At 33.0% G+C, this 24,622-nt stretch overlaps 1 protein-coding gene across 3 annotated transcripts in view; it reads right to left on the bottom strand.

Moving 5' to 3' along the window:
* Nucleotides 1-24,622, bottom strand: part of LOC139525464 (importin-4-like) — a 371,591-nt gene that overhangs the window by 171,382 nt on the left and 175,587 nt on the right. For all 3 annotated transcript variants that reach the window (XM_071320816.1, XM_071320818.1, XM_071320817.1), the window contains one exon: nucleotides 12,212-12,320. In XM_071320816.1, the coding sequence (XP_071176917.1) occupies nucleotides 12,212-12,320 (109 nt within the window). The remainder of the gene's footprint in view (nucleotides 1-12,211; nucleotides 12,321-24,622) is intronic.

Below are 24,622 nucleotides of genomic sequence, written 5' to 3'. Positions count from 1 at the left end.
TCAATCTTGCAAGAATTGTAAATAAGAGAGTGGTTAAAAACTTGACAGATGGACATCAGGTATTCTATGTCATTTACATAACTGTGCAGGGATGACAAAAACAGTTTTGTATGAGGACGTGCTGGCGGTTGTCCAAACCCAAAATGGTTTATGTGACAGAATTTGGGATAACCTCAATTACACAATTTTCAGAAGTGAACAAGCATGTTTCCATTCTCAATTTTTACCTTTTTGTCAATTAAATTTGAGAATGGAAATGGGGAATGTGCCAAAGAGACAACAACCCGACCATAGAAAAGACAACAGCAGAAGGTCACCAACAGGTCTTCAATGTAGCGAGAAATTCCCGCACGCGGAGGCGTCCTTTAGCTGGCCCCTAAACAAAAATATACTAGTTCAGTGATAATGAACGCCATACTAAACTCCAAATTGTACACAAGAAACTAAATTTAAAAATAATACAAGACTAACAAAGGCGGGAGGCTCCTGACTTGGGACAGGCACAAAAATGAGGCATGTTTATGAAATCTCAACCCTCCCTCTATACCTCTAACCAATGTAGAAAAGTAAACGCTTAACAATACGCACATTAAAATGCAGTTCAAGAGAAGTCCGAGTCTGATGTCAGAAGATGTAATCAAAGAAAATAAACAAAATGACAATAATACATAAATAACAACAGACTACTAGCAGTTAACTGACATGCCAGCTCCAGATTTCAATTGCATGAATTAAGATAATTAGAGACTCTAAAGAGCCTGTGTTGATCACCTTGGTCTATGTGCATATTAACCAAAAGACACAGATGGATTAATGACAAAATTGTGTTTTGGTGATGGTGATGTGTTTGTAGATCGAACTTTATTGAACATTCTTGATGCTTACAATTATCTCTATCTATAATGAACATGGCCCAGTAGTTTCAGTGGAATTTATTTTGTACAAATTTACAAAATTTATGAAAATTATTAAAAATTTATTATAATGGGCAATAACTCCTTCAGGGGTCAAATGAACATTTTGGTCATGTTGACTTATTTGTAGGTCTTACTTTACTGTACATTATTGCTGTTTACAGTTTATCTCTATCTATAACTAGAGGCTCTCAAGAGCCTGTGTCGCTCACCTGTATTTGCCGATGCTTTGTAAATCATGTGAAATAAGGTTAAAACATAATTAATAGTATTATAGATATTAGATATTATCAGATACTATAACGATATCTAAGATAATAACCAAAAATTTCCTTAAAATAACCAATTCACAGAGAGAAACCCAACAAAAGGTTGTCAAAGGAGTAGGTCCGGTAAGGACCGATTTTGGCCTCAAATTTCAGGTTCATCTGACGAAAGATTTTGACCACTTTTTAAACACTTAAGTGTCTATTTTATTTGAATTAATTAGTGTATGTGAAAAATTTTAACAGATTTAGTCATTAAAAACGATCCGATTCAAGGTCAAATATGAAAAATCTACATAATATGCCGAAAAATGTCACTTTTCAGTTGGTTTTTGGTAAAAATGAAAGTGGCTGCATCCGTGTTCATCCTCAACCTTTAAATATGTTATGTATTATCATAAAATACAGCTTACATCAATATTAAGGATGAACACGAATGCGGCCACTTTCGTTTTACACGAAAACCGTCTAAAATTTAACTAAAATGCTAGAATTATGAGGATTTCAGTAATTTAGCATGACTTAATGGTGCTAGTAGGGGATATATGTGCATTGTTTTGTCAAAAACAGCCCATATTTATGTAGCAGAAGCATTCTACTGTCCAATAAATAACTAAAGGTTTACATTTTAACAATTTAGTAAAACTGCTATATTTTGGGGCCAAAAAGGGGTCTTACTGAACCTACTCCTTTGTTTGAAAATTTGTGGGCAGATAGATCTTAATCTGATGAACATTTTTACCCCCAGTCAGATTTGCTCTAAATACTTTGGTTTCAGAGCTCGAGATACACGCCAAAATCTACATTTTACCCCTATGTTTTATTTTAGCATTGTCGACCATCTTGCTTGGTTGGCCAGGTCACCGGACACATTTTTTAAACTTGATACCTCAATGATGATTTTGGGCAAGTTTGGTTAAATTTGGTCAAGTAGTTTTAGAGGAGAAGATTTTTGTAAGAAATTACAAAATCGTATAAAAATTATTAAAAATTGACTTTAAAGGGCAATAACTACTTACGGGTCGACTGACAATTTTGGTCATTTGACTTATTTGTAGATCTTACTTTGCTGAACATTATTGTTGTTTACAGTTTATCTCTATCTATTATAACATTCAAGATAAATAACCAACAAGATGCTCCACAGGGCGCAGCTTTATAGGACAGCAGGGGTTGAACCCTGAACAGTTGGGGCAAGTATGGACACAACATTCAAGCTTGATACAGCTCTGAATTTGGATTGTGATTAATTAGTTGACACAGCAAAGGTTTCTGACACAGAATGAATGTAGTCTAATGAAGTTAAAAATTATTTTTTTTGCTTTTGAGCAATACACTTTGCTGTTGAATATAAATCCCCTAAAAAAAAATATTTGAAGAAAAAATCTCTTTAATTTCTGAAATCTGAAATGAGAAAAAGGAGTAGGTCCGGTAAGGGCCGATTTCGGCCTCAATTTTCAAGTCCATCTAACGAAAGATTTTAGACACTTTCTAAACACTTAAGAGTCTATTTCAATTGATTCAATTAGTTTATGTGGAAGATTTTAACTTATTTAGTCATTAAAAACGCTCCAATTCAAGCTTAAAAATGAAAAATCTATCAAATATGCCAAAAATCGTCACTTTTCAGATGGTTTTTGTCAAAAACGGAAGTGCCCGCATCCGTGTTCATCCTCAACCTTTATATATATTATGTATTATCATCAAATACAACTTACATTTCAATATTATGAATGAACACGAATGCGGCCACTTTCATTTAAGACGGAAACCGTCTAAAATTTAACTAAAATGCTACAATTGTGAAGATTTCAGTAATTTAGCATGACTTAATAATGCTAGTACCCGATACATGTGCATTGTATTGTCAAAAACAGCCCATATTTATGTAGCAGAAACATTCTACTTTTCAATAAATATCTAAACGATTACATTTTCACAATTTTCTAAAACTGCTATATTTTGGGGCCAAAAAGGGGTCTTACTGAACGTACTCCTTTAACCCTCATCATTTTTATTTAAACCTCCCCATTCACTTATTCAAAAAATAATCTCAATTCATATGTCTAATTAAGTTTGCAACAATAACTACTCATTTCAATACATCATAAAGTATTAAAATATAAAGTAACTTACAGTCATGGTTAAAATTAATATTAACTAGATATCATTGAGATGGGAGCCATCTCTGTGGATCCAGCTGTGAATAATGTGCATTAAAAATTGTATCTTTACCATAGGACATGGGTTTGTCAACTGAAATCAAAGTTTTTGACCTTGACCTTTGACCTAGGAAGTTGTAAATAAATTATGACACACCCTTTGGTGTTGGTTTATGAACATGTCAAGTATAAACTTTGAAATGATAACGGTTCTCAAGATATAGAACGGACACGATCTTTACCATATGACATGGGGTTGTCAACTGAAACCTAAGTTTTGGACCTTGACCTTTGACCTAGGAAGTTGCACATAAATTAAAACACACCCTTTGGTCATGGTTTATATACATGTCAAGTATAAACTTTGAAATGATAACGGTTCTCAAAATATAGAGCGGACACGATCTTTACAATAGGACATGGGGTTGTCAACTGAAACCAAAGTTTTTGACCTTGAACTTTGCCCTAGGCAGTCGTTCATAAATTATGACACACCCTCTGGTGTTGATTTATATACATGTCAAGTATAAACTTTGAAATCATAACGGTTCTCAAGATATAGAGCGGACACGATCTTCACCACAGGACACAGGGTTGTCAACTGAAACCAGTTTTTTTATCATGACCTTTGACCTAGGAAGTTGTACATACATCATGACACGCCCTCTGGTGGTGGTTAATAAACATGTAAAGTATAAAGTATGAAATCATAATGGTTCTCTAGATATGGAGCGGACACAAAGTTGAAGTGTTATGGACGGACGGACGGACAGACAGACTGATCACAATAGGGCGACCCGCCTAATGGCAGGGCCCTAATTAACAGTAACTTCTAAAAATAAATTTACAGCTTCACATCTCAAGACAATTATCACTTCCTTTAACATAATTTTCAAGCAGTGTAAGGGAGGTAATCAAATAATCAAACATACATATATAACAGTATTCTTTAGTTTCAATTGGAATTTGCTTACCTCCCTAACACTACTTTTAAATGTCTAAATTGTCCTTTAACCAGAAAAATCCTTTTCCCCCCCCTTTTTTGTCCCTAATTGCTAAATGATTTGATCCATTACCCATTATAACAATCCCTTTGTAGTATGGAAACTTGTGGTATAATTTCAGAGACATTTATACACTTAAACACAAGTTATTGACTGAAAACTACAAAAATGTTTATTTTGGGCCCTTTTTTTGGCCCCTCACTTATTGAAACCCCCATGGAGCAAGAACCCTAAAACTCAATTCCAGCCTTTCCTCTCTAGTAAGAAACCTTGTTGTATAATTTCAGAGAGATCCATACACTTAAACTAAAGTTATTGACTGTTAACTAAAAAATGCTTCTTTTTGGCCCCTTATTCCTAAATGTTCAGGGATATTAACCCCAAATTGACACCAAGCCTTCCCTTCATTATATGGAACCTTGTGGTACAATGTCAGAGAGACCCATACAGTTAAACATAAGTTATTGTCCTGAAACTTCAAAAATGCTTGTTTTTGGCCCCTTTTTGCCCCTTAATTCCTAGACTGTTTGCCCTATAACCCTTAAAATAAATCCTAATCTTCTACTTAATGGTATGAACAATGTGATACATTTTCAGAGTAATTGAAATACTTATACACAACTTATTGTCCTGAAACAAGATAAATGTATGTTTTGGGCCCCTAAAGGCCCCTAATTTCTTCACCCTTAGGACTATAACCCCTAAAATCAATCCCAACCTTCCTTTTGTGGTTATTAACATTGTGTTAAAATTTTATTGATTTGTATTTACTAATACTTAAGTTAGTTTCCAGACACCATCCGCCTTCGGACGATGCTGATTTCGCCTCTGCCAACGTGATACTATCAGATTATTACATGGCATTTTTCATACCATATGTATTATCAGCCCTAGGTTCAATATCAGCCCAAGCCGCATGGCTCCAGGGCTGATATTGACCGAGGGCTGATAATACATGCGATATGAAAAATGACATGTTATGATCTTTTTATCATATGCTTCAACAATGGAGAAGAATAACAGATTCATATATTGATCCTTTTACATGGTTCCAAAATAGAAGTTCAAATATTGAAAAGTTCACGGACGTCGGACCCAAGATTTAGTACATTCGATATGATATCTTTCTATCACATGCCTCAACAGAGAAGAAAAATATTTTGATATGGACGAATCAACAAAATAAATAATTCAACAATATACATAATGAACACTGTTGGAAAAGTCAACTGTTTTTTAAGTAACTTTCTAAATTATGTTTGAAACTTTTAAAAATGCATTTTAATTATTAAAATTTGTTTTTGTTTTCTATTATTTTACACAATCATACTTTCCAGTATCCAAATAATTGTTTGGTATACTTCTTATGTAATGTTTTTCACTGAAAACGTAGCATTGAGGTGTATTTTCGGGAATTTGTCGAGTATCACCGGAATGCCATGCGATAACGTTACGGGGAGGCATGTGATAACAACCGAAGCATGTGATAAACTTTTCATATCAGCCCGCTAAGCACCAATTCGAAAAATATGAAATTTACGTTAATTTAATGCTATTATCGTACAGTAAAAATCATATGTTATTTAGTCTAAGTATATGATAACAATATATATTTCAGGTCAGGTGAGCTCATAATATTCAAGATAATAACCAAAAGCTGAAATTTTTTCTTTAAATTACCAATTCAAGGGAAGCAACCCAACAATGGGTTGCCTGAATGGTCTGAAAATTTAAGGGCAGACAGATCTTGACCTAATGAACAATTTTGTTTTGAAAGATTTGCTGGAATTGCTTTGGGTTTAGATATATGGGCCATTTACCCTACATTGTATGTACTATTACTTGCCATGTCGGCCATCTTGGTTCGCAGGCCGGGTCCTCAGACACAATTTTTAAACTAAATACCCTAAGGATGATTGTTTACGACTTTGGTTAAATTCATCTTAGTAGTTTCAGAGGAGAAGATTTTTGTAAAAGACAAAAAAAAATTACGAAAACTTGTTTAAAATTGACTATAAAAGGGCAACAACTTTTGGTCATGTTGAATTATTTGTAGAACTTACTTTGCTGAACATTATTGCTATTTACAGTTTAAGTCCATCAATAATAATATTCAAGATAACCAAATACGGGAAAATTTCTTTAAAATAACAAATTCAGGGGCAGCAACCTAACAACGGGTTGTCCGATTTCTCTGAAAATTTCAGGGCAGATAGAAATTGACCTGATAAACAATTTTACCCCCATGTCAGATTTCCTCTAAATGCTTTGGTTTCAGAGTTATAAGCCAAATTCTACATTTTCCCCCTATGTTCTATTTTTAGCCATGGCGGCCATCTTGGTTGATTGGCCGGGTCACCGGACACATTTTTTAAACTAGACACCCCAATGATGATTGTGGCCAAGTTTGGTTAAATTTGGCCCATAAGTTTCAGAGGAAAATTATTTTGTAAAAGTTAATGACGACGACGAGAGACGACGAACGCCAAGCTAAAAATTGACTATCAAGGCCAATAACTCCTTATGGGGTCAATTGACCACTTGGGCATGTTGATTTATTTGTAGCTCTTACTTTGCTGTACATTATTGCTGTTTACAGTTTATTTCTATCTATAATAATATTCAAGATAATAACCAAAAGCTGCAAAATTTTCTTAAAATTATCAATTTAGGTGCAGCAACCCAACAACAAAATACCTGATTGGTCTGAGCAGATAGATCTTAACCTTATGAACAATTCAATCCCCAGCAGATTTGTTCTTAATGGTTTGGTTTCAGAGATATGAGCTAAAACTGCATTTTACCCTATATACTATTTTTAGCCATATCGGCCATCTTGTTTCGCAGGCAGGGTTATCGTACACATTTATTAAACTAAATACCCTAATGATGATTGTGGACAATTTAGGATAAATTCATCTTAGTAGTTACAGAGGAGAAGAATTTTTTAAGAGGATAACAAAAATTTACAAAAAATTGTTAAAAATTGACTAAAGGGCAATTACTCCTTAAGGGGTCAACTGACCATTTTGGTCATGTTAACTTATTTGTAGATCTAACTTTGCTGAACATTATTGCTGTTTACAGTTTATCTCTATTTATAAAAATATTCAAGGTGATATACAACCAGGTGCTTCGCAGGGCACAGCTTTTATACGACCCTAGTGGTTGAACCCTGAACAGTTAGGGCAAATTTGGTCACAATATTCAACCTTGATTCTGTCTGAATTTGGATTGTGATCAAATTTTTGACATATAGGTTTTTGTCACAAAATTAATGTGGTCAAAGATCTAACAAATCTATTGCACAATACTGTGCAATTAAGATTTCTTCTTGAAAAATTTTGAAAAAAAAGGAAGCCCCTTCAAAAAATGGTAAATAAAAAATCCCCCCCACAACTTTTTGAAACCCCCTTGGAGCAAAAACCCTTAAACTCAATCATATGCTTTCCATTGCAGTATTGAACCTTGTAGTATAATTTCAGAGATCCATACACTTAAACACAAGTTATTGTCATGATTGTTTTGAAACTAGAAACATGCTTCTTTTTGGCCCTTTTTTGGTCCCTAATTCCAACATATTTTGGGCAATTAACCCAAAACTTAATCCCAGCCTCCCCTTTGTTATATGGTACATTGTGGTACAATTTCAGAGAGATCCATACAATTACATATAAGTTATTGTCTTGAAACTAGAACCAGATGCTCCGCAGGGCGTAGCTTTATACGACCGCAGAGGTTGAACCCTGAACGGTTGGGGCAAGTATGGACACAACATTCAAGCTGGATTCAGCTCTAAATTTGGATTGTGATTAAATAGTTGACACAACATAGGTTTCTGACACAGAATGAATGTGTTCTAATGAACTTAAAATTTTTGTTTTCTCTTAGAGCAATTCACTATGCTGTTGAATATTAATCCTCTCAAAACAAGAATGTGTCCTCAGTACACGAATGCCCCACTCGCACTATCATTTTCCATGTTCAGTGGACCGTGAAATTGGGGTAAAAACTCTAATTTGGCATTAAAATTAGAAAGATCATATCATAGGGGACATGTGTACTAAGTTTGAAGTCGATTGGACTTAAACTTCATCAAAAACTACCTTGACCAAAAACTTTAACCTGAAGCGGGACAGACGGACGGCGAAACGGACGGACGAACGAACGAACTATCGTAGGTGGGGCATAAAAATGTTTGAAGAAATTTTCTTTTTTATTTATGAAATTTCAAATGAGAAAAAATTTAACCCAATTTTTTTAATCACATCCCCCTTTCCCTTATTCCAAAACTAATCTCAATTAAAATTTCTAATGGAGTTTGCAACAATAACTACTCATTTAAATACATCATAAAATATTAAGATGTAAAAAAAACTGCTTGTTATCACTGAATGTTATTTATTATAATTTATCAGTTGGTAGTAAAAAGTGAATATACATTGTATATTGTATATAACAAAGATTTAAGTTGATTCTGGACAAAGATAGTTAACTCCAATAAAAAAAAAATCTTGCTATTGCACAATATTTTGCAATTAGATATTTCTTGCTTACTATTCTGGACAAAGAAAGATAACTCTAATTAAAAAAAAATTTGCTATTTCACAATATTGTGCAATTAGATATTTCTTGTCATTGCGCAATACTGTGCAATTGTAAAGACTTGCTATTGCACAAAACTTAATATAATAATTTTAGATCCTGATTTGGACCAACTTGAAAACTGGGCCCATAATAAAAAATCTAAGTACATTTTTGGATTCAGCATATCAAAGAACCCAAAGATTTCATTTTTTGTTGAAATCAGACTAAGTTTAATTTTGGACCCTTTGGACTTTAGTGTAGACAAATTTGAAAACAGGACCAAAAATGAAGAATCTACATACACAGTTAGATTTGGTATATCAAAGAACCCCATTTATTCAATTTTTGATGAAATCAAACAAAGTTTAATTTTGGACCCCGATTTGGACCAACTTGAAAACTGGGCCAATAATCAAGAATCTAAGTACATTTTTAGATTCAGCATATCAAAGAACCTAACTGATTCATTTTTTGTCAAAATCAAACTAAGTTTAATTTTGGACCCTTTGGACCTTAATGTAGACCAATTTGAAAACGGGACCAAAAGTTAAGAATCTACATACACAGTCATGACAGTTAGATTCGGCATATCAAAGAACCCCAATTATTCAATTTTGATGAAATCAAACAAAGTTCAATTTTGGACCCTTTGGGCCCCTTTTTCTGTTGGGACCAAAACTCCCAAAATCAATACCAACCTTCCTTTTATGGTCATAAACCTTGTGTTTAAATTTCATAGATTTCTATTTACTTATACTAACGTTATGGTGCGAAAACCAAGAAAAATGCTTATTTGGGTCCCTTTTTGGCCCCAAATTCCTAAACTGTTGGGACCTAAACTCCCAAAATCAATACCAACCTTCCTTTTGTAGTCATTAACATTGTGTTTAAATTTCATTGATTTCTATTTACTTAAACTAAAGTTATTGTGCGAAAACCAAGAATAATGCTTATTTGGGCCCTTTTTTGGTCCCTAATTCCTAAACTGTTGAAACCTAAACTCCCAAAATCAATCTCTATCGTTCTTTTGTGGTCATAAACCTTGTGTCAAAATTTCATAGATTTCTATTAACTTAAACTAAAGTTATAGTGCGAAAACCAAGAAAATGCTTATTTGGGCCCTTTTTGGTCCCTAATTCCTAAAATGTTGGGACCAAAACTCCCAAAATCAATACCAACCTTCCTTTTGTGGTCATAAACCTTGTGTTAAAATTTCATAGATTTCCATTCACCTTTACTAAAGTTAGAGTGCGAGAACTAAAAGTATTCGGACGCCGGACGACGACGACGACGACGACGACGACGACGACGCCAACTAGATAGCAATATACGACGAAAAATTTTTAAATTTTGCGGTCGTATAAAAATGCTTGTTTTTACCCCTTTTTGGCCGTTAATTCCTAAACTTTGGCCCCATAACCACTAAAATGAATCCAAACCTTTAACTAGTGGTTTTAAACATTGCGGTATGATTTCAGAGCAATTGAAATACTTCTACACAAGTTATTATCCTGAAACTAGAAAAATGATTGTTTTGGGCCCCTTTTGGGCCCCTAATTCCTAATCAGTTGGGACCATCATCCCAAAAATCAATCCCAACCTTCCTTTTATGGTATTGAACCTTTTGAAATAATTTCATGAAGATCTATTCACGTAAACTAAAGTTATTATCTGGATACCAATGTGTCTTTGGAAGACGACGACGCAGACGACACAGACGACGACATCATATACCAGTATACGATCCCAAATTTTTTTTGGGGTCGTATAAAAACGGCAAAATTTCCTTACAAGAGTGCACACATTGAAATGTCTCGCCTTCTATACTAATCATTGATATTATGTTGATAGTCCTAAGTATAAAGTTAAGCTTTATAACAACTGTCACATAAACTAACCATTAACCAAGATAACTAAACAAAGACCAATGAACCTTGAAAATTAGGTCAAGGTCAGATGAACCATGCCAGGCAGACATGTACAGCTAACAATGCTTCTATACAACATATATAGTTGACCTATTACTTATAGTTTAAGAAAAATAGACCAAAACACAAAAACTTAACACAGTGCAATGAACCATGAAAATGAGGTCACGGTCAAATAAAAACTGCGCGACTGACATGTAGATCATAAAATATTTCCATACACCAAATATAGTTGACCTATAGCATATAGTATTAGATAAAAAGACCAAAACTCAAAAACTTAACATTGACCACTGAACCATGAAAATGAGGTCAAGGTCACATGACATCTGCCCGCTAGACATGTACACCTTACAATCATTCCATACATCAAATATAGTAGACCTATTGCATATAATATGAGAAAAACAGACCAAAACACAAAAATTTAACTATAACCACTGAACCATGAAAATGAGGTCAAGGAAGGTCAGATGACACCTGCCAGTTGAACATGTACACCTTACAGCCCTTCCATACACCGAATATACTAGCCCTATTGCTTATAGTATCTGAGATATGGACTTGACCACCAAAACTTAACCTTGTTCACTGATCCATGAAATGAGGTTGAGGTCAAGTGAAAACTGTCTGACAGACATTAGGACCTTGCAAGGTACGCACATATGAAATATAGTTATCCTATTACTTATAATAAGAGAGAATTCAACATTACAAAAAATTTGAACTTTTTTTTCAAGTGGTCACTGAACCATGAAAATGAGGTCAAGGACATTGGACATGTGACTGACGGAAACTTCGTAACATGAGGCATCTATATACAAAGAATGAAGCATCCAGGTCTTCCACCTTCTAAAATATAAAGCTTTTAAGAAGTTAGCTAACACCGCCGCCGCCGCCGCCGCCGCCGCCGCCGCCGGATCACTATCCCTATGTCGAGCTTTCTGCAACAAAAGTTGCAGGCTCGACAAAAATTACCAATTTAGGGGCAGCAACCCACAACTGTTTTTCCGATTCATCTGAAAGTTTCAAGGCAGATAGATCTTGACCTGATAAACAATTTTACCACTGGTCAGATTTGCTCTAAATGTTTCGGTTTCAGAGATATACACAAAAAATCTACATTTTACCCCTATGTTCTATTTTCAGCCATGTTGGCCACCTTGTTTGGTTGGCCGGGTCACCGGACACATTTTTTAAACTTAATACCCCAATAATGATTGTGGTCAAGTTTGGTTTGATTAGGCCCAGTAGTTTCAGGAGAAGAATTTTGTCGGACGCCAAGTGATGATAAAAGCTCACATGAGCTAAAAAAGGATAACTGTTTTGATCTATTTGACATTGACCTACCTGCAAATGTTCTGAAAACTGACCCATTGCAAACAAAGCTCCATTTCTCACACCTTGGTCTGGATCGTTCAGACCCGACACTACACAGTGTAACAAAGGCTGAAGATGTCTGAAAAAGTTTAGCAATACTAAAATATTAACATAACATGACATGGAAAACTTTTGTTATTTTCTGGTTGAGAGAACCATGATAACACATAATACATGAGATACATGTAATATGTTCCAACACTTAAGGGATCATTAATTGATGGTAAATCGTCTTAACCCCAAATGCAACCTAACAATGTAGTGATTTCACACTACTGTTAATTCATAAATTTTTGTGATGTTTTTATGAAAGTCATGATTAACTTCAAATTTTAAACCAGGTGCTCCGCAGGGCGCAGCTTTATACGACCGCAGAGGTCGAACCCTGAACAGTTGGGGCAAGTATGGACAAAACATTCTAGCGTGATACAGCTCTGAATTTGGATTGTGATCAAATTTTTGAAATTACATGGTTTTTTTTTTACACAAAACAAATGTCAAGATTTTACAAATTTTACAATTAAAGATTTCTTCTTCAAACTTTTTAAATCTAAAATTAAATAGTTGACACAGCATAGGTTTCTGACACAGAATGAATGTGGTCTAATGAACTTAAAAGTTTGTTTTTGCCTTTTAGCAATTCACTATGCTGTTGAATATTAATCCTCTCAAAAAAATGTTTGAAGAAATTTTCTTTTTTATTTATGAAATTTCAAATGAGAAAAATTGAACCCAATTTTTTTAATCACATCCCCCTTTCCCTTATTCCAAAACTAATCTCAATTAAAATTTCTAATGGAGTTTGCAACAATAACTACTCATTTAAATACATCATAAAATATTAAGATGTAAAAAAACTGCTTGTTATCACTGAATGGTAAAGATTATTTTAATTTATCAGTTGGTAGTAAAAAGTGAATATATATATTGTATATAACAAAGATTTAAGTTGATTCTGGACAAAGAAAGATAACTCCAATTAAAAAAATCTTGCTATTGCACAATATTTTGCAATTAGATATTTCTTGCTTACTATTCTGGACAAAGAAAAATAACTCTAATTAAAAAAAAATTTGCTATTTCACAATATTGTGCAATTAGATATTTCTTGCCATTGCGCAATACTGTGCAATTGAAAAGACTTGCTATACATCAAACAAAGTTTAATTTTGGACCCCGATTTGGACCAACTTGAAAACTGGGCCAATAATCAAGAATCTAAGTACATTTTTAGATTCAGCATATCAAAGAACCTAACTGATTCATTTTTTGTCAAAATCAAACTAAGTTTAATTTTGGACCCTTTGGACCTTAATGTAGACCAATTTGAAAACGTGACCAAAAGTTAAGAATCTACATACACAGTCATGACAGTTAGATTCGGCATATCAAAGAACCCCAATTATTCAATTTTGATGAAATCAAACAAAGTTTAATTTGGACCCTTTGGCCCCCTTATTCTGTTGGGACCAAAACTCCAAAAATCAATACCAACCTTCCTTTTATGGTCATAAAACTTGTGTTTAAATTTCATAGATTTCTATTTACTTATACTAACGTTATGGTGCGAAAACCAAGAAAAATGCTTATTTGGGTCCCTTTTTGGCCCCTAATTCCTAAACTGTTTGGACCTAAACTCCCAAAATCAATACCAACCTTCCTTTTGTAGTCATTAACATTGTGTTTAAATTTCATTGATTTCTATTTACTTAAACTAAAGTTATTGTGCGAAAACCAAGAATAATGCTTATTTGGACCCTTTTTTGGCCCCTAATTCCTAAACTGTTGAAACCAAAACTCCTAAAATCAATCCCAACCGTTCTTTTGTGGTCATAAACCTTGTGTCAAAATTTCATAGATTTCTATTAACTTAAACTAAAGTTATAGTGCGAAAACCAAGAAAATGCTTATTTGGGCCCTTTTTGGCCCCTAATTCCTAAACTGTTGAAACCAAAACTCCCAAAATCAATCCCAACCGTTCTTTTGTGGTCATAAACCTTGTGTCAAAATTTCATAGATTTCTATTAACTTTAACTAAAGTTATAGTGCGAAAACCAAGAAAATGCTTATTTGGGCCCTTTTTGGCCCCTAATTCCTAAAATGTTGGGACCAAAACTCCCAAAATCAATACCAACCTTCCTTTTGTGGTCATAAACCTTGTGTTAAAATTTCATAGATTTCCATTCCCTTTTACTAAAGTTAGAGTGCGAAAACTAAAAGTATTCGGACGCCGGACGACGACGACGACGACGACGACGCCGACGCCGACGCCAACGTGATAGCAATATACGACGAAAATTTTTTCAAAATTTGCGGTCGTATAAAAATCTAAGTACATTTATATTTTTGGATTCAGAATATCAAAGAACCCCAAGATTTCAATTTTTGTTAAAATCAGACTAAGTTTAATTTTCGACCCTTTGGACTTTAGTGTAGACCAATTTGAAAACAGGACCAAAAATGAAGAATCTACATACACAGTTAGATTTGGTAAATCAAAGAACCCCATTTATTCAATTTTTGATGAAATCAAACAAAGTTTAATTTTGGACCCCGATTTGGACCAACTTGAAAACTGGGCCAAAAGTTAAGAATCTACATACAGTCATGACAGTTAGATTCAGCATATCAAAGAACCCCAATTATTCAATTTTGATGAAATCAAACAAAGTTTAATTTTGGACCCTTTGGGCCCCTTATTCTGTTGGGACCAAAACTACCAAAATCAATACCAACCTTCCTTTTATGGTCATAAACCTTGTGTTTAAATTTCATAGATTTTTATTTACTTATACTAACGTTATGGTGCGAAAACCAAGAAAAATGCTTATTTGGGTCCCTTTTTGGCCCCTAATTCCTAAACTGTTGGGACCTAAACGCCCAAAATCAATACCAACCTTCCTTTTGTAGCCATTAACATTGTGTTTAAATTTCATTGATTTCTATTTACTTAAACTAAAGTTATTGTGCGAAAACCAAGAATAATGCTTATTTGGACCCTTTTTTTGCCCCTAATTCCTAAACTGTTGAAACCAAAACTCCCAAAATCAATCCCAACCGTTCTTTTGTGGTCATAAACCTTGTGTCAAAATTTCATAGATTTCTATTCACTTAAACTAAAGTTATAGTGCGAAAACCAAGAAAATGCTTATTTGGGCCCTTTTTGGCCCCTTATTCCTAAAATGTTGGGACCAAAACTCCCAAAATCAATACCAACCTTCCTTTTGTGGTCATAAACCTTGTGTTAAAATTTCATAGATTTCCATTCACTTTTACTAAAGTTAGAGTGCGAAAACTAAAAGTATTCGGACGACGACGACGACGACGCAGACGACGATGCCAACGTGATAGCAATATACGACGAAAAATTTGAAAAATTTTGCGGTCGTATAAAAATCGCAAGGGTTCAACACCAGTTTCTCGCCTACTTTTGCTGTTAGTCCAGGTGCAACAAAAAATGGAGAAAAGTTATAAAAAGTTTCATTAAAATACTATCTTTTGAATGTAAGCAGCTCTGTCCAAGTTTGGTAAAAAACCAGGATGGTTTATGTATCTAATAAATGTTTTAAAAAGTTAACTGTAGACTGTTGATAATGTTAACTGGGAGAAATATCTAAGTACAAATATAAGTAATACTCCAAATAGACAAAACTTGAAATGGTCTGCAATTTTATTTGCTATGGTCCACATGTTTCACCCATCAACCCTGCATACCAAGGTATCCACTTCAGGGACTCTATCAAAATGATTCACACAGGTGTTGGTTCAACAAAGGGAGTTTAATTTATAAGTAATAAACATTAAAACAGGAAATAATTTCTACAAAATTTCCTTCTAGATACTAGCTTTTGATCATAAACAAGCTTCTGTCAAAGTTTGGTACAAATCCAGGATAGTTCTTTAAATTCTAAAATCTTTAACCACATAGTAAATGTACTTTTAACAGGCAAAAAAACTAAGTCCATTTATAATTAAAATACAGAAAAACAGATATTTTTTTTTAATTAACTTCTGAATACTATCTCATTATCATGAACAAGCTTTTATTTAAGTTCGGTAGTAATCCAGGATAGTTTAAGAAAGTTGTTGAAATTTTAAAAACTTTAACCCCAGAGTGAATGCAATTTTAACTGGAAGTAAAACTAAGTCCATTTATATTTATAAGTAAAATACAGATAAACTGAATTTTTATTTTTCACAAAATTTACTTACTTGGATATTATCATATGATCATAAACAATCTTCGTCCAAGTTTGGAAGAAATTAAGGATGGTTAAAGAAAGTTATTAAAATTTCAAAAACATTAACCACAGAGTGAATATTTGTGAACGCCGCGGCCGACAACGAAGACGCTGTCGACGGAATGTAGGATCGCTATACATGTGTCGCCTCAAATATACACCATTTCCCATTACACCAGTAATTCCCCTTATCCTATTAAATTCTGAATATTTACTGCATTCAGAATTACCAACCATGCATTAAAGGAGTAGGTCCGATAAGGACCGATTTCGACCTCAATTTTCAAGTTCATCTAACAAAGGATTTTGGACACTTTCTAAACACTTAAGTGTCTATTTCAATTGATTCAATTAGTTTATGTGAAAGATTTCAACTTATTAATTCAATAAAAACGCTCCGATTCAAGCTTAAATATGAAAAATCTATCAAATATGCAAAAAATCGTCACTTTTCAGATGGTGTTTGTCAAAAATGAAAGTGGCCGCATCCGTGTTCATCCTCAACCTTTATATATAATAATATTATGTATTATCATCAAATACAACTTACATTTCAATATTATGAATGAACATGAATGCGGCCACTTTCATTTAAGACGGAAACCGTCTAAAATTTAACTGAAATACTACAATTGTGAAGATTTCAGTAATTTAGCATGACTTGATAATGCTAGTACCCGATATATGTGCATTGTATTGTCAAAAACAGCCCATATTTACGTAGCAGAAGCATTCTACTTTTCAATGGATATATATATCTAAACGTTTGCATTTTCACAACTTTCTAAAACTGCTATATTTTGGGGCCAAAAAGGGGTCTTACTGAACCTACTCCTTTAGAAAAGAAATCAATTGCAAATTTCAATATGTGGTTTATTATTTTTATCTAAAAAAAATCTAAAGTTGAAATTAACAAGAGAAGCCTATAAGTCTGAATCACAAGAAAAAGATTCAATGTTTATGTGCTAGCCGTGTATTTATTCATGATTGAATAAATGCTGATATGATTTTGTAATTTATATTTTATTTCCTATTTGAATTTACTTTAAATAAAGATGATTTTATTCCTAATTCATATTTGTGTTTTCGTTTTCAAATAGATAAATTACGGATTGTAATTAATTGTGAGTGGTGCTATTCGTATTTTATATTCACGGACTTTGACGATTGACTAGTTTCGCCTTGATTGTTACTCACTTGTACTATTGGTTACAGTCTTGTAATTGACTGTTCCATAGGCTTACATGCAAAACAGCTGATCTTTGAAAATTAATACACAAGTTGGTGTTTTTAGTAAGAATATTGATAACCTGTCACACCTAATCACAAAAATCCTTGTCATGATGGATAGTTTAAGAAAAATTCTACTTTTTAAACAAATTTTTAACCCAAATATCGAATTTTCAACTTACTATGCAGTGCCGCAGACAGGAATAAATTCAAGCAAAGTGAACATTTTGTGAAAATCTTTTCACCAAGAGTTCATTTTATACATATTCTACCTAATTGTCAACAATTGAGCCATAAAAATAATAACCATAAAGAAAAACAAGAATGTGTCCAAAGTACACGGATGCCCCACTCGCACTATCCTTTACCATGTTCCATGGACCGTGAAATTGGGTAATAATCTAATTTGGCATTAAAATTAGAAAGATTATACTATAGGGAACATATGTACTAAGTTTCAAGTTGATTGGGCTTCAATTTTATCAAAAACTACCTTGACCAAAAACATTAACCTGAAACTCCCACTTTCATTTTCTATGTTTAGTGGACCGTCAAATTGGGGTCAAAAGTCTAATTTGGCTTTATAATTAAAAAGATCATATCATAAGCAACAAGTTTACTAAGTTTCAAGTTGATTGGACTTCAGCTTCATCAAAAACTACCTTGACCAAGTCTTTCTATGTTCTTTTAAATTAAAAATAATGTATCTAATACCATCATAATCTCTCTTTGCCTCAAACTGTTGTGCTTTATATCTGTTTATACTTTTGAATGGTGTCTAGTATAAAGAAGCATAATTATTACATAATTTCAGTTTTTTTCAGTGTAACTTGATACCCCATGATTGTTTTCTCTTAAACAGTCCTTAAGGATGTACTTAGGTGAGGTAAGGTAAATATTAAGAAATTAAGAAATTAAAATTGATACTATAAGCTGGTAGAGCATCAATTAAGGATAAAGATAAGCCAAAAATATTGATAGGTCATGGACCTCCTTTTCGAGATGTTTGAGATTTAAAATATGGCGGGAAAAGGCTGACTTGGACTTTTACATTATATTTGCATTGATATTATTTGGGTCTCAAAACAAAACAAAGAAAATCGAGAATCTTCTTAAATTTTGGTAAATGACCTTTCATTGGCTATTAAGTCTTATATGAAAAAATAAATGGGTGTTATGGGACAAAATATTTTACATTGTATTGTATGGAAAAACACCAAGGAGTCTGAACATTTGACACAAATTCCAAAACCTAACCTTAGTACATCCTTAAATCATGATGTTTGGTCATTCTGGGCACATAAAGTACACATGAGCTACTTCCTTGCAGTGAACATATGAAAAAATTACCCCCTATGCAGGTTGCAGTCTTGCAATTGACTGCTCCATAGGTTTACATATATATAGTTTATGAATCTAATAAATGTTTTAAAAACTTTAACTGCAGACTGGATGTTATGTTAACTGGAAGAAAAACTAAGTCCATTTATAAGTAAAATACAGATACACAGGTACAAAATATTAACAATTTTCTTCTAGATACCAGCTTTTGATCATAAACAAGCTTCTGTCTTAGTTTAGTACAAATAAAAAATAGAATAAGAAAGTTATCAATTTTTTTTAAAATTTAACCACAGAGTGAATGTGTTTTTTCCTGGCAGAAAAACAGTCCATTTAAAGTAAAATATGGAAAAAAATGATTTGTCATTTTACAAAATTTACTTCTGGATACTATCTTATGATCATAAACAAGATTCTGTCCAAGTTTGGTACAAACCAAGGATAGTTTAAGAAAGTTATTAAAATTTTAAAAACTACAACCACAGAGTGATGTAATGTTTTCCCGCAGAAAAACTAAGTCCATTTATAAGTAAAATACGGAATAAATGGAATTTTATTTTCACAAAATTTACTTCTGGATACTATCTCATGATCATAAACAAGCTTCTGTCCAAGTTTAGTAGAAATCCAGTATGGTTTAAGAAAGTTATTAAAATTTCAAAAACTTTAACCACAGAGTGAATATTTGTGGACGCCGACGACGACACTGACGACGACGGAATGTAGGATCGCTTAGTCTCGCTTTTTCGACTAAAGTCGAAGGCTCGACAATAATAAAACTATCCAGAACCCTATACAGTCATCTATTTATTCATGCCAAGATAGTGCGACTACATTTATTTTTACAATTATAAGATGATGTGTGGTACAATTGCCAATGATATATATCTCCTTGTGACATCAAATGATTAGAGGATAACGACTATAGGTCAGTGTACTGGCTTCAACAATGAGTAAAACCCAACCTGCATAATCAGCTAAACAATTGTATATTTAATTTACATTTTTTTGCAGGCAGTTTTGTTTGCTAATTAGTGTGCACCTTATTTAGTAGCGTTTTAGTACATTTTGAATTGATGATCATTTTACAATTAACACTTTATACCTAAATAGTATCGAATTCATAACAGTGTGGCTATGGACATTGATTGGCGCACTTTTATATCCCATTGACTGGGACAGATTAGGTGAACGTTCGTCTATAACGCCCATTGCTCACGACGTCCTTAATATAAACATTTAAACCGTGGGGTCACCAAAGGTTCTCAACGCCTATATAAAATAATTCGAAATACTAATCAGGAATTTGTGTTTTGATTTATATTGATTAATTAAACGTCCTTTTAAATACTTGTGTTTTTGTTATGTTTCGACAATCAATTTTCATAATAAGATATCGCAAAGCCATGTTCTATCAGAAAAAAGAATGACTTACTGAATGCATGTATTGATTGATTATCTTTTTCGGATTTAACAATTGCGATTGTCGAGTTATGTAATCTTTTAACTTTTATGTGGTCTAATTTTATTTTAGAACGAATGCATAATCCACTTTCAAAAGTTGTGCAAATATGAAACATAAAGACAAAATATAACTTCTGCCCTGTCTTTTTCGTACTTGAAAGTTATTGGATAGTAAGAAAGCTATTTGGATTAAACCTTGTGAAATTTGCATGCATTTATGTTATTGTATTGGCAAAATGTATCATTTGGTGTATATAGGAAACTTAAACCGTTCTGCTATACTGCTACTATACTTGTGAAAAACACTTGGCAACAGAAACGCATTCATCTTATCTATATAAAAAAATCGACCCAATTTACATAGAAATGGACGTCTTCGTGCATTTGTGATCGCAAATAAAATATGTTCCGGACCTTATGAGTATTTGGACCATATGTGTATGGTTGGACCATATTAGTATACCCTTATGGTCATGATATATGCGTATGGTCCAAATACTCATATGGTCCGGAACACATACATGATATTCTGTGCGTTGTCGGTCGTCTATTAATTTTTTTCTTTTGTTGATGGATTTGATGTCTTTCTGTGAGTGATTATTTGTTCATGACTTAAAACTTACTTGCAAATAATTTAAAAACAAGACTTGATTTATAAAAATGTCCAAACAAACCATGATTTTTTTTTAAACATACATCACATCCATTGCAAAAGGCTAAAATTCGCCAGGTCTTTAATTTCAACTAAGTGAGTTGACTAAATTAATGTTGCGGACCATTTTCCAATTTCCATGCGGTATCCCTATTTTTTTTCTCGCTCATCTTTTATGTTTGTTTTTTTTTCATCCCAAGACCTCTTGGAGCTTTCATTCTATAAAGTGTGTATTTTGCTAATGGTCGAAGGCCATACGGAGACCTATAGCTTGATAACGCCTGTTGGTCCCTGGAAAGAATGTGTCTGATTGTCTATCACACTTCATATTCTTATTTTACCATGCAGTTATATCTATGATAAGAATGAAAATTGAATTGTCATTGAGACAAAAACCCAACCAAAGAGCACAAAAAAAAAGAAGAAAAAAAAGCCCAAGGCAACATGTAGATCTTTCGTATCAAGGGAATAGCTATAAATATATTTATTTCAGGTTAATAGTATTAGGCCATACTCAAGTTATAAAATAGATCTTGTCGTCAACTTTTGCAACCAGCTTCTATGTTTCTATAATGCACTGTTCATCTTTTTTGGGCTTCGACTTTTCCATAGGACAGACAATTTTGTTTTCGACTGTTTTAAAAAGATGCATTTTTTTACAAAATCATACAAGTAAGGAGTCTCTGGCCTTTGGTAGTGTTGTATGTTAATTAATTAATGTTTATTTATTTGTTTAGGAAATAAGTATGACGTACATTTTCACTGAACTAGGACACTTTTTATAATAGTTTTTCGATATCGCTCGGGCAAAAATAATCACGAATATAATGCCTACCCATGCATTGAAAAAAAACCGGGTATAAACTACACAGTGCAGCTTCCAACAAGAATACAAGATTTATTGATTTTCAAAATGCGACCAAAATTAAAAATTTCCTCGCAGCGGAAAAAATTCAACAGTCTGATTTTCATTGAAATAAAATAATTGTTATGATTTACACACCGTTACTTTTTCCAATATAAATATTCGAACTATTTTGTTTGTTGTTTCCTTTATAAATTTACATCATTTTTAAAAAGACCACGCGTCTTCGATATTTAGAAGACTATAAAAGCGATGTTCATTATCTTTCTTTTGCTGTAAGTTTAATTTAGTTATTTTGTTTCATAATTGCCATCTCGTATGTTTTAAATTTGAATAAAGAAGATTCAGGTTGTCTTATACGTCAATGATACACACACAAAAAAACAATAACAAATAAAACAAGAGGCTCTCAAGAGCCTGAATCGCTCACCTTAATTCTTTTGGTTAAATCTCTCATCAATGATTATTTTGGCTTTTCAATTTATTTAAATGTTTTTTGGATCGTCCTATTTTCTTCAAAAGCCAAAAAAAATAATCATTTTCTCCTATGTTCTATTTTAGCCATAGGAGCTATGTTTCTTGACATACAAGGAAATAAAATATAAAATTTATACTAGATACTCTGAAACTCATTTAGCCTAAGTTTGGCTGAAATTGATACAGCAGTTTCAAAGGAGAAGATTTTTTAAAGTAAGTCAACATGATGAACATATTGTGAAAAAAGTCTTTAAAGGGCAATAACTCCTTAAGTGGTCAATTGACAATTTTGGTCAATTTGACTTAATTGAAGATCTTACTTTGCTGAACATTATTGCTGTTTACAGTTTATTTCTATCTATAATTATATTCAAGATAATAAACAAAAACAGCAAAATTTCCTTAAAATTATCAATTCAGGGGCAGCAACCCAACAACAGGTTGTCTGATTCATCTGAAAATTTCAGGGCAGATAGATCTTGACCTGATAAACAATATTACCCCCATGTCAGATTTGCCTTAAATGCTTTGGTTTTTGAGTTATAAGCCAAAAACTGCATTTGACCCCTACGTTCTATTTTTAGCAATGGCGACCATGTTTGTTGATAGATCATAACTTCGGATACAATTTACAAACTAGATACCCTAAGGAATATTCAGTTAAAGTTTGGAAGTATTTGGCCCAGTAGTTTCAGAGGAGAAGATTTTTATAAAAGATTACTAAGATTTACGAAAAATGGTTAAAAATTGATTATAAAGGGCAATAACTCCTAAAGGGGTGAACTGACCATTTCCGTCATGTTGACTTATTTGTAAATCTTACTTTGCTGAACATTATTGCTGTTTACAGTTTATCTCTATCTATAATAATATTCAAGATAATAACCAAAAACAGCAAAATTTCTTTAAAATTACCAATTCAGGGGCAGTAACCCAACAACAGGTTGTCTGATTCATCTGAAAATTTCAGGGCAGATAGATCTTGACCTGATAAACAATATTACCCCATGTCAGATTTTCTCTAAATGCTTTGGTTTTTGAGTGATAAGCCAAAAACTGCATTTGACCCCTATGTTCTATTTTTAGCAATGGCGACCATGTTTGTTGATAGATCACAACTTCGGATACAATTTACAAACTAGATACCCTAAGGAACATTCAGTTAAAGTTTGGAAGTATTTGGCCCAGTAGTTTCAGAGGAGAAGATTTTTGTAAAAGATTAATAAGATTTACGAAAAATGGTTAAAAATTTACTATAAAGGGCAATAACTCCTAAAGGGGTCAACTGACCATTTCCATCATTTTGACTTATTTGTAAATCTTACTTTGCTGAACATTATTCCTGTTTACAGTTTATCTCTATCTATAATAATATTCAAGATTATAACCAAAAACAGCAAAATTTCCTTAAAATTACCAATTCAGGGGCAGCAACCCAACAACAGGTTGTCTGATTCATCTGAAAATTTCAGGGCAGATAGATCTTGACCTGATTAACAATATTACCCCATGTCAGATTTGCTCTATATGCTTTGGTTTTTGAGTTATAAGCCAAAAACTGCATTTGACCCCTATGTTCTATTTTTAGCAATGGCGACCATGTTTGTAGATAGATCATAACTTCGGATACAATTTACAAACTAAATACCCTAAGGAACATTCAATTAAAGTTTGGAAGTATTTGGCCCAGTAGTTTCAGAGGAGAAGATTTTTGTAAAAGATTACTAAGATTTACGAAAAATGGTTAAAAATTGACTATAAAGGGCAATAACTTCTAAAGGGGTCAACTGACCATTTCCGTCATGTTGACTTATTTGTAAATCTTACTTTGCTGAACATTATTCCTGTTTACAGTTTATCTCTATCTATAATAATATTCAAGATAATAACCAAAAACAGCAAAATTTTCTTAAAATTACCAATTCAGGGGCAGCAACCCAACAACGGGTTGTCTGATTCATCTGAAAATTTCAGGGCAGATAGATCTTGACCTGATAAACAATATTACCCCATGTCAGATTTGCTCTAAATGCTTTGGTTTTTGAGTTATAAGCCAAAAACTGCATTTGACCCCTATTTTCTATTTTTAGCAATGGCGACCATGTTTGTTG

Source organism: Mytilus edulis, chromosome 5 (genome assembly GCF_963676685.1).
Source record: "Mytilus edulis chromosome 5, xbMytEdul2.2, whole genome shotgun sequence".
Lineage (NCBI taxonomy): Eukaryota > Metazoa > Mollusca > Bivalvia > Mytilida > Mytilidae > Mytilus > Mytilus edulis.
The sequence above is the reverse complement of the archived record's forward strand: the minus strand, read 5'-3'. Positions and strand labels throughout refer to the sequence as shown.